The sequence below is a fragment of the Taudactylus pleione genome, unplaced genomic scaffold (assembly GCF_031769625.1).
Source record: "Taudactylus pleione unplaced genomic scaffold, aTauple2 ptg000198l, whole genome shotgun sequence".
Lineage (NCBI taxonomy): Eukaryota > Metazoa > Chordata > Amphibia > Anura > Myobatrachidae > Taudactylus > Taudactylus pleione.
The window spans coordinates 12,683,858-12,696,205 of NW_028284600.1; the positions used below are offsets into that span (position 1 = coordinate 12,683,858).

The 12,348-nt window shown below is 45.0% G+C and overlaps 1 protein-coding gene across 1 annotated transcript in view; it reads right to left on the bottom strand.

The window, feature by feature from the left end:
• The window catches only part of SLC35G1 (solute carrier family 35 member G1), a 28,882-nt gene extending 17,974 nt beyond the window's left edge, over positions 1-10,908 (bottom strand). Inside the window, exon 1 of the mRNA XM_088476979.1 lies at positions 10,571-10,908. Within this exon, the coding sequence (XP_088333105.1) occupies positions 10,571-10,850 (280 nt within the window). The 5' untranslated portion in view covers positions 10,851-10,908. The remainder of the gene's footprint in view (positions 1-10,570) is intronic.
• Between the last annotated feature and the right edge of the window lie 1,440 nt (positions 10,909-12,348).

Here is a 12,348-nt window from a genome sequence, read left to right on the forward strand (position 1 = left end):
GTGGAGGGGATGGACAGTTGCAGTCCACAGTTTGGGAATTAGGTAAACCCTTTCAGGGGGCTCCTTGACATGCGGTCCTTACTACTGCATGTCCCCCTGCTGGACCTTTGGTCTACAGACTTGAGAGCTGGGATGCCCTGGTTGTGGTGGTCGGGAGTTGTTCCCAGGTTGCGGCGTCCCGCACTGGTGAGGAGGGGTGATGCTTACCTACCGGTAGGTGCCCAAGGCGGGGAGCGGCTCTCTCAAAGTCCAGTTGGTGCCGAAATGATGTTTGGCGGACGTGGATCTTCCACGCGCCCGTGAGTGCAGGGGAGGGGATTGTCCTGTTGGCTGTGTGCGGTCGCCCTTGATGCGGGTGCGGCGCAGTCAGCGTGGGATGTTGGGTCCCTGTGGCATTAGTGTTGCGCCGGCTGTTGGTGCTTTAACTCGCCCCAGCAAGCCTGGTGGGGAGTGGGCATAGTGATGGTGTCTGAGCCGCGTGCGCTGCACGGGTGGCGGAGGGCACAGCCGATGTGGAGAGAGTGCGGGTGTCTGGTGTGTGCGCCGCTGCCGCTGCTGGCGGTTGGGCGGGGCGCTGGGACGCTGGGTTGCACACTGCTGGTGGTCGCTGGCGGGTGGGCTGCAGGGGAACATGCAGTAGTAAGGACCGCATGTCAGGGAACCCCCTGAGAGGGTTTGCCTACTTCCCAAACTGTGGACTGCACCTGTTCATCCCCTCCACCACCATATTGGGCAACCACACGCCCCCACAAACAATCCAGGGATGCAACGAACCCCGAGGAGCACTGTGCCTCCAATCAAATGAAAAGACAATTATCAACACATTTAAACACAATTAAATTTTTGTTACCTTCAATCACCCACCCAGCCTGCCGTGTGATCTTTATCCCTCACAACAACACACCCATCACAACACACACTTACCACCCCCTCCCTCCAACTCCCCTCTCTCTCTTCCCCCCCCTCCCTGACCATGCACTAACAACCCAGGAGCGCACGTAACCCCCCATCTTTTATCACGTTAATCCACAAGTAGGATCAGGTATCCCTACTTTACGCTGCAGCACCACCCCCACTTCCCCATCTCCCACCCACCCACCTGACCCTAACTTCAAATCCCCAACTACCACCACACCCCGAAGCACATCCTAACCAAAAATTACCCTACAGCCTGTAAACTGACTGGAGCTGATTGGTTGGTACTTTATCTCTCTCCACTTTATCTCTCTCCAAGGCTTAGTGAATACACTCCTAACCATACTTGCCTACATTCCCGGAAGTCGCGGAAGGCTCCGGTAGCCCCCCTCATCCCCGGAAGGGTAGGCAGATCTTCCTAGTGAAGTGGGCAGGATGCAAATCTCTGACTTTTCTGGGAAAAGGGGCGGGGCCTAATGACGCCTATAGTCTGACCCTGCCCCCGAACCGGTATGCCCCTAACTCTTTCCCCAACTTTAAAACAACCTCTTTTCCTCTTAGCTGGCATTGCCCTTGTCATGTCCACACTCCACCTAGCTGCTACCTTAGTGTTTGTCATTGAAGATTTGTAACTCAGGTAAACTTTCATTTACAAGTCAGTTGCTATGTGGAAAATGATACTCAAAACAAACACATCAGCTGCAGTCCGATTGCCAGCATGTCTATATGGAAACAAGTGTTAATATACTTCCTTGCAGAGCAATTTAAAAGATTTAACATAGTTTCAGATAATCTGTTTGAAAACAATCTTGATGTAGGTCATTATTTACTGGTGTGTGGGGAGAGTGGGGTGGCTGCTAACAGTGCAATGTGTAGGGTTTTATATGTAAAGGTGGGCACACACTATACAAATATATCTGCAGATGATGGTCGTTCATACACACTGAACGGCCATCATCTGTGTCTGGCTGAGGGTCCCCCGGCGCCCCCTGGTCCCGGGGAGGATTCAGAGTGCCATCCACCTCCTGTGACCTCACAGTGCTACCTACGTTTGTGCATGCATAATAAAAGTGCTGGGACGGAACACAGCATTATAACCATTTTGCCAGTACTATTAGCAGCGAATGTGTGGCTGTTAGGCTTCACTAGGACATCTGCTTACTGGAGCAGCTGTAACCGGATGGGGGCAATGATAACTTGCTACAAAACATGTTCCAAAATTGTGGCGAAGAGCGCCAATAAGGTACAAAAGGTTTTGGGCATTTGTCACTATTTTGATATATACTGTAGGCACCTTGAGCTTAATGCTAGCACTCGCTTCCATGAATAATGAACCACCTGTCATTGTGTGTGCCATAGATATTGGAATTAGGGCTCTGTTCCTGCTGACTCCAGTGTGCACCAGTGTATACAGTTCCTGTCCATGCACCACCAGCACAGTAAGATGCCACGGCTTCCTACTTAAAGCAGTGCAGCCCATTTGTCCACTTATCCACTTTTTAGAAGGTTCGATATATTTCCCCCATAGAGAGGTACAGTCAGTTGCTACTGACAACATGATGGACGATGCATTTCTGCTTATACGCCAGGTATTCGCCATAGTGCATTTCGGCCCCAGCTATTCACCACTGGCGGCGGGTGCAGCGCCTATCTTTCTCATTATCTATCTACTCTATCTATAATCTATCAATCTACTCTATCTATCTATCTATCTATCTATCTATCTATCTATCTATCTATCTATCTATCTATCTATCTATCTATCTATCTATCTATCTCATTATGTATCTATCTCATCATGTATCTATCTATCTATCTATCTATCTATCTATCTATCTATCTATCTATCTATCTATCTCATTATGTATCTATCTCATTAGGTATCTATCTCATTATCTATCTATCTATCTATCTATCTATCTCATATCTATTTATCTATCTATCTCATATCTATCTATCTATCTATCTATCTATCTGGGAGGGTTAGGTTTAGGGAGCGGTAAGGGGGAGTTTAGGGTTAGGCATCCACAGGGGTAGGTTAGGATTTAGGCAATATGGGGGAGGTTAGTGTTAGGCACCACTAAGGGAGGGTTAGGGCTAGAGGGGTTTTACAGGGGAGGTTAGAGCACTTTCCTGTCTCTGTCGGGATCTTGATCCTTTCGGGCAACCGCTGTCGGAATTTGAATCGGCAGCTAAACTGCACCGGCATTTCAATCCAATTCTATCTATCTACCTGTCTATCTATATGTCATCTGTCTGTATGTCTGTCTCTCTATATATCATCTGTCTGTCTGTCTGTCTATCTATCTAACTATAGCTGGCTATACACACTACAATTATTGGGGCGATCCCCTCGATATCCGCGGATCACCCCGATAATTGTAGCGTGTGTGCGGGTGACAGTGGGTTAAATACCTTGCTCGGTCAGGCATGCCGGATTGTCCAGCATGCCCGTCCGACGCGATATGTAAGAGTCAATTGGTCGGCCGCATCGGGCAGTGTATGCCCAGGATGGAACAGGGAAATGTCTCCTCCCACAGGGGCGGAGCACAGATGTCGGGCTAATACACTGTGAGTAATATCACAGTGTATGCCGCGCACAATTGCGGGTGGCAGGCTGCCAGATAAAATGTCTGTCAGTCTAACAGGCATTTTATCTGGAAGTGTATGCCCAGCTTTACTCTCTATATATCATCTGTCTGTCTGTCTATCTCTATTTGTTTGTCTGTCTATGTATTTCTATCTATATATATATAGTAAGGAGTACCTTTCATTGTGGGACAACGCAGGGAACACAAATGAACCCCAAAAAAATCTAAAAAAAAAAAGCACCTGTTCAAGAAGCAGCAAGTGCAACAATACACTGACCAATGACACTACATATAATTGTTTTATAAATAGGCAGCCCAGAAGATCACTTATAAGTTATGCAAAAATGGGTTTATACAAGCAGAATTTTATATATATATATTTATTTATATATAGCGTTCCCGCTAGGCTGTTTTAGCGGGGCGTGGCACCCTGCCCACCTTCTGGAGGGCAAAAAGCGCCCTGCCCTCACAGCCTGCGGGTGCCGTCTTCACCCGCGGGACACAGTATCCCGCGGGTGGAGAAATGTGCGGTTACCCGGTCACCGCCAGAGAATAGACGCCGGGCGCATGCGCCCGGCATCTATTCTCCCTGTCTGCAGCGCTTGGGGGCTGCCCGGCGTGTAAGTGCTGGGCACGCCCAAGTATGACAAAAAAGGGCCGCGTCTTATAGACACGCCCCCTTTTCATGACCACGCCCCCTTTTCAAGGTTGCCCTTCTCTAGCTCCGGCGCCCTGCCTGCCACCAGAGGTAGAGTGAACACTATATATATATATATATATATATATATATATATATTTAAGTTGTTATTTTTGCCAGCGTGTAAGTGTAAAACAGAAAGAAATCTGACACAACACAAATAAGAAGAGAAATAAATGGGGTACCACCAAATACATCACAGGTTCCAAATGTCACTAACAGGAGTGTGGAGCTAATGTAGTAACACAGAAACACACCCGAGTGTAGAGAACAGAAACTAGACACGAGTGATGATGGAATAAGGGAAGATCCAAGGCAGGAAGCCCTGAGAGAGAAGATACAAATGTCATTGTTATGGCTGCTGTGGGGTTTTTATCTTTTATGGGAAAGGGAGGGGAGGGGCAAGCCGTAAGAGGATAAAAGGGAAGCGGGGGCAGAAAGCAGTCTTTGTAAAGCTGGGTACACATTGGTGCGATGTTGTTCCGATTTGACCGATTTGGATAATGGGTACACATCAGAACGATGTAATGAACGATCGCTCGTCCTTCATTACACTGCACAGTGCCGCATGCTATATCGTCAGGTTGATGTGCAGCACATCGAACCTAACAACGTCACATGCAAAGGCGGGAGCGCGCATAACGTACATACACACTGCAGGATAGGCACCATTTGTCATTCCGATTTGTCCAAATCAGCCAAATCACAACGACATCGCTCCAGTGTGTACCCAGCTAAAGAGAAAGGTGACAGCCTAACATCATAGTTACTGTGGGATGACTTCTCCAGGCCATGGGCATGGGTATATAAAAGTGCCTGTCCTATTATCCCCTGAGTTCTCACAATGGTCAGCCAGATACCGGAAGGAGAGTCACACACTGTACAAGTGTACAAGATGCAAACCTGTAATCTCTGTGCAATTACACTGTGCTGTGCAAATAAACAGTTACTAAGTGACCAGATGTATATCACATATATATATATATATATATATATATATATATATATATAATGTCTCAGTAATAGAGTGCAAAAGAGCTACGCCCCAATATTTCCATTATATAGTGAATTAGCACAGACTATGCTCAGAGCCACAGATGAATAACCAGTTATCGCTCATTATAGGAGGGTTTACAGATATGTATACGGGTGGATGCTAGCTGTACTCTACTACCCATGTAATCCTGGTCACTTCACTTTGTTACTACCACTTGCATTGTGTTACTGTACCTTGTTTTATATTACTGCTTGTATAATGTTACCCTTGTTTTATACTATTGCTTGTATTATGTTACCCTTGTTTTGCACTACTGCTTGTAATATGTTACCCTGGTATCATTCGTACTTGCACTACTGCTTGTATTGTGTTACCCTGGTATCACTCGTATTTGCACTACTGCTTGTATTACGTATGTTAACCTGGTATCACTTGTACCGTACTTGCACTACGGACTGTATTATGTTGTCCTGTCATTCGTATTTGCACTATTGCTTGTATTATGTTTTCCTGGTATCACTCGTATTTGCACTACTGCTTGTATTATGTTATCCTGGTATCACTCGTACACTACTTGCACTACTGCTTGTATAATGTTACCCAGGTATCACTCGTATTTGCACTACAGCTTGTATTATGTTACCCTGGTGTCACTCGTATTTGCACTACTGCTTGTATTATGTTACCCTGGTATCACTCGTATTTGCACTACTGTTTGTATTATGTTACCCTGGTATCACTTGTACCGTACTTGCACTACGGCTTGTATTATGTTGTCCAGGTATTACTCGTATTTGCACTACTGCTTGTATTATGTTACCCTGGTATCACTTGTACCGTACTTGCACTACGGCTTGTATTATGTTGTCCAGGTATTACTCGTATTTGCACTACGGTTTGTATTATGTTGTCCTGGTATTACTCGTATTTGCACTACGGTTTGTATTATGTTGTCCTGGTATTACTCGTATTTGCACTACGGTTTGTATTATGTTGTCCTGGTATTACTCGTATTTGCACTACGGTTTGTATTATGCTGTCCTGGTATTACTTGTATTTGCACTACTGCTTGTATTATGTTGTCCTGGTATTACTCGTATTTGCACTACTGCTTGTATTATGTTGTCCTGGTATTACTCGTATTTGCGCTACTGCTTGTATTATGTTGTCCTGGTATCACTCGTTAGGCATTCAAGGAAGAGGGGTTGATAATGATCTATGTCCTGTGATTTGAGGAGTGATATATAACTGTGTGTCCTTTATTCTTATAATCTGTATAAATGGATGGCTCGCAGATAACAAAAGAATGAATATCCCTCACAGTATGAGGTCATGTGTGAACAACTAGCCCTCTTCAATTTATGACCCCTGAAGTCAGTGTCCTAGATCCAGGGCCGGATTAAGGTCTGTGGGGGCCCCTGGGCAACAAACATGGGGGGCCCCTATTAAATGTGACGAACTGGGGGTATGCACAATGGGGACCCCAGTAGTGTCAGTGCCCACTGTGGTAGTGCCCCGTATGCAGAGCCCACAGTAGTAGTGCCCCCAGGAGTGTTGCCCCTTATGCAGTGCCCCCAGTAGTTATGCCCCTGTAGTAGTGTTCCTAATAGTAATGCCCCCTGTATAAATGCCCTCAGCAGTAATACCCTTGTAGTAGTGCCCCCAGTAGTCATGCCCCCTGTGGTAGTGGCACCAGTAGTAATGCCCCCTGTAGTAGTACCCTCTGTATAAATGCCCCTGTATTAGTGCCCCTAATAGTAATGCTCCCTCTGTACTAGTGCCCCAGTAGTAATGCCCTACCTTCAAGTAGTCCCCAATAGTAATGCCTCCAGAAATGGTGCCCCCAATTGTAATGCCCCTAATTGTAATGCCCCCTGTAGTAATGCCCCTTCCCGAGTAATGCCCCCTGTAGTAATGCCGAGTAATGCCCCCACGAGTAATGCCCCTTGTACTAATGCCCCCCAGTAGTAATGCCCTCTCGAGCAATGCCCTCAGTGGAACAGCCGCTTGCGCTAAAAAGAAAAAAAAGTCATACTTACCTTAAGCCCGGCTCCCGCTGCCTTCTGGTCCGCCCGGCTGCTCCTCTGCACTATGGGAGAGACGTTATGACGTCTCTCCCATAGTGCACTGCCTGAGCCGGAAGCCGGAGCTCACGAGTGGCCTCTAGCCTCCGGCTCTGGCTGCCGCTGCGGGGATGGAGCTGGGCGCCCGCTGGTTACAATCTCAGCAGGCGCCTGGCAAATGGTGCCTCCCTGCGGCGCCGGGGTTAGGTGTCCGGAGGAGGCGGAACTGGTTCCGTCTCCTCCGGTTCACTTTAACCCCGATGGCTGGGTGTGGGGGCCCTTCAGTGTGGGGGCCCAGGGATGATCGCCCCTGTCGCCCCCCCTTTAATCCGGCCCTGCCTAGATCATAATCCCAGAAACAGACCTCTTTTTACTTCACTGCCCTACCTCTAAAGACTCTTGTTATGCTATAGAGGCTGAGATAAGGATTCTGGTATTTACTATAGGTCTGGAAGAGGGAAGTTGAAGAGTGAGTTATATTGTCACTCATCTTTAAAGCAGGGATCCTGTTAGTTTGGCCAGGTAACCCAGTATTGGAAATCTATTGATTTCAAACCCTGCTCACCTGATAGGGAGACCCTGTTAAGTATAAACAAAGAATTAAGGATGTATTAAAAAGGAATGCCATCCAGCATTCAATGTTCACTCCTTGGGGTTCAGACGGAAGTTCTGGGAGTGCAAAAGGATATTCCTGTGGGTGAGATCCCCCACCCCATCAGCAGTGCTAAGAACTTTTTTGTTAGTTGTTTAGGGACTCTGAGTTTTCTTTTATTTATTTATTTTAAATATTTACATTATAATCTGTATGTCATTTTATTCAAATTTTTTGTAACTAAGCCTTGAAAATATCTTTTGGATTAAACACATTTAATCTAGCATATTCTCCGTGATTTTTATTGAACTTGCGTGCCTGGATAGGCCCATGCTACATATTTGTGTGTAATTTGAATGTGATTTATTATTAATCTGTTGGGAGATCGCAGACCTCCGGAGAACCATCTGCGTGGTGGCAGAAGAACCGTGTATTTTGGTAAGTGACCGTGGTGCGCCGGCGTCACAACCAGCTTATCCAGATTGTTGTATCTGCGAGTCAGTCCGGGTTCGTGACACTCGTATTTGCACTACTGCTTGTATTATGTTTCCCTGGAATCACTAGTACTGTACTTGCACTACGGCTTGTATTATGTTACCCTGGTATCACTCGTACAGTACTTGCACTACGGCTTGCATTATGTTATCCTGGTATCACTCGTACAGTACTTGCACTACGGCTTGTACTATGTTACCCTGGTATCACTCGGACAGCACTTGCACTACGGCTTATATTATGTTATCCTGGTATCACTAGTACAGTACTTGCACTACGGCTTGTATTATGTTATCCTGGTATCACTAGTACAGCACTTGCACTATGGCTTGTACTATGTTACCCTGGTATCACTCGGACAGTACTTGCACTACGGCTTATATTATGTTATCCTGGTATCACTAGTACAGTACTTGCACTACGGCTTGTATTATGTTATCCTGGTATCACTAGTACAGTACTTGCACTACGGCTTGTATAATGTTACCCTGGTATCACTAGTACTGTACTTGCACTACGGCTTGTATTATGTTACCCTGGTATCACTAGTACAGCACTTGCACTACGACTTATATTATGTTACCCTGGTATCACTGGTACAGTACTTGCACTACGGCTTGTATTATGTTACCCTGGTATCACTTGTACAGTACTTGCACTACGGCTTGTATTATGTTACCCTGGTATCACTCGTACAGTACTTGCACTACGGCTTGTATTATGTTACCCTGGTATCACTAGTACTGTACTTGCACTACGGCTTGTATTATGTTACCCTGGTATCACTTGTACAGTACTTGCACTACAGCTTGTATTATGTTACCCTGGTATCACTTGTACAGTACTTGCACTACAGCTTGTATTGTTACCATGGTAGCACTCGTACTTGCACTACTACTTGTATTATGTTGCCCTGTTTCTTATTTTACACTGTAACGTTACTGGAATCGCATCTACCTGTTTTGTACTTCTGCCTTGTACAGTGCTGCAGAATTTTATGACGCCCTAAAAATGAACGTAATTAAAAAAATATACTGATGATAATACACTTCTGACTGCACCAATAAATAATACTGCATATACATTTGACAGGGTGGATTGAACTGTTATTACATAATAATAATTTTATGCAAAGTCATCCTGATGCCAGTGTCTTTAGGCTATGACTATGACTAAAGCCCTGGCCAGTACAGTACAGTAACCTTTCCAGTAATCGCTGTCTGCAGACCAGACTGTACTGTGCACATGATGCTTATGCAACTGGTCATTATACTCACTATCTGCTTTTCTATTTAATGATACAAAACAATACATCAGAAGTATGTTTTAGTCCACAACTTAATAATGTCAATAAGATCAATACGATTATTAACAGAAGGCAAGTAACACTTCCAAAATGCAAACTATAACTTTATAAAGTCTTATAATACTCATAATGGGGCACTACCCACAGCTCCTGTTTCACAAAATTTTCTGCAATTCATAGATTATATGTGGTGCAAACTACTGCCTGTGGCTGCACTTTCTCTTCAAACACTAATAATAATAATAATAATAATAGTAATAATAATAAGAAGAAGAAGAAGAAGAAGAAGAAGAAGAAGAAGAAGAAGAAGAAGAAGAAGAAGAAGAAGAAGAAGAAGAAGAAGAAAAATAATAATAATAATAATAATAATAATAATAATAATAGTAATAATAACAGCAACAATAATAATAATAATAATAATAATAATAATAATAATAATAATAATAATAATAATAGTAATAATAACAACAACAATAATAATAATAAGAAAAATAATAGCAATTACAAAAATAATAATAATAATAATAATAATAAATAATAGTAATAATAAGAAGAATAATAACAATTAAAAAAAAAATAATAATAATAATAATAATAATAAATTATAATAATAATAAAGTGACTCCGTGACTGTTGCTTGGGGAGTAGAGTGTGAGTGATGCAACCTACAGGATGCTATGTGACATACAGTAGGTTTGCAGACAGACAGTGTACTATAATAGTGACTTTAACATGCAGTAAAGTTTTCAGGTGCTGTAAACTGTGAATTAGTACTGGTAATGCTACACAATACAGAATAAATGTCCCTCATCCTAGGAGAGGTGACTGTACTGTATGTGGGGAGAGATTATAAATCACATACATGATAGATAAAATAAAGAAGAATATAGATATATAACAAGTCTGTCTCTTACCAGTCTTTTCATCTGTCACTATCAGGCGGACACAGGACAGGTGGGGACAACAGGTCTTATCATTGTGAGGGTCCTGAGTTGAGGGACAGTCAGGGGTAAAGGGGTTGCTGTCACCTGGACCCTCGGTGTCACTCTCTGCTGCATAGACCTCAAGCTGGCTGCTGTCGCTGTTCCAGGGGGGGGTCTGCACACAGCCATTCTTATCTGGAGGGGGGATCCCACCCAGCCCCACCAGCTCCGCCGGTTCCTCGTCATTACCCTCCCGATCTTCGCAGCCCATGGCGGCTGGGAGATCAGATCATCTAGCCGGCAGTGTAGTAATTGTGTGCGAGGTGACAGCGATCATACGCATTCTAGAGACGGCCACTGGGGACAGCCGAGAGCAGGAGGACCCGGCAGTGACATCACTAAGTGGGCGAGGCAGCAGTGTCATCAGACTCCTAAGCACAATGTTGCAGTGAGGAAGAACAATGCAAGGTTACAGTACATTGCTGAAATCTGCTCCTAGTGACAGGGGACGGAGCCAGGATGTTCTGTGTCCTTGCAAATGTCCCTTTGTGTGTCCAAATTTGCCAACTGCATAATATGATCTATTTTATTCGGTATGCTGAATATAACTCTCACTGCCTGTTCTTCATCACTACCTCTCACTGCCTGTGCTTTATAATTACCTCTCACTGCCTGTTCCTCATCACTACCTCTCACTGCCTGTGCTTCATCATTACCTCTCACTGCCTGTGCTTCATCATTACCTCTCACTGCCTGTTCCTCATCACTACCTCTCACTGCCTGTGCTTCAACATTACCTCTCACTGCCTGTGCTTCATTACCTCTCACTGCATGTTCCTCATCACTACCTCTCACTGCCCGTACTTCATCATTACCTCTCACTGCCCGTTCCTCATCACTACCTCTCACTGCCCGTTCCTCATCACTACCTCACACTGCCCGTTCTTCATCACTACCTCTCACTGCCTGTTCCTCATCACTACCTCTCACTGCCTGTTCCTCATCACTACCTCTCACGGTCTGTTCTTCATCACTACCTCTCACTGCCTATTCTTCATCACTACTTCTCACTGCCTGTTCCTCATCACTACCTCTCACTGCCTGATCCTCATCACTACCTCTCACTGCCTGTTCTTCATCACTACCTCTCACTGCCTGTTCTTCATCACTACTTCTCAAGACTTGTTCTTCATCACTACTTCTCACTGCCCATTCCTCATCACTACCTCTCACTGCCTGTTCCTCATCACTACCTCTCACTGCCGGTTCTTCATCACTACCTCTCACTGCATATTCTTCATCACTACCGCTCACTACCAGGTCTTCATCACTACCTCTCACTGTCTATTCTTCATCTCTACCTCTCACTGCCTGTTCCTCATTACTACTTCTCACTGCCTGTTCTTCATCACTACCTCTCACTGCCTGATCCTCATCACTACCTCTCACTGCCTGTGCTTCATCATTACCTCTCACTGCCCGTTCCTCATCACTACCTCTCACTGCCTGTTCCTCATCACTACCTCACACTGCCCGTTCTTCATCACTACCTCTCACTGCCTGTTCCTCATCATTACCTCTCACTGCCCGTTCCTCATCACTACCTCTCACTGCCTGTTCCTCATCACTACCTCTCACTGCCCGTTCTTCATCACTAGCTCTCACTGCCTGTTATTCATCACTACTTCTTACTGCCTGTACCTCATCACTACCTCTCACGGCCTGTTCATCACTACCTCTCACGGCCTGTTCCTCATCACTACCTCTCA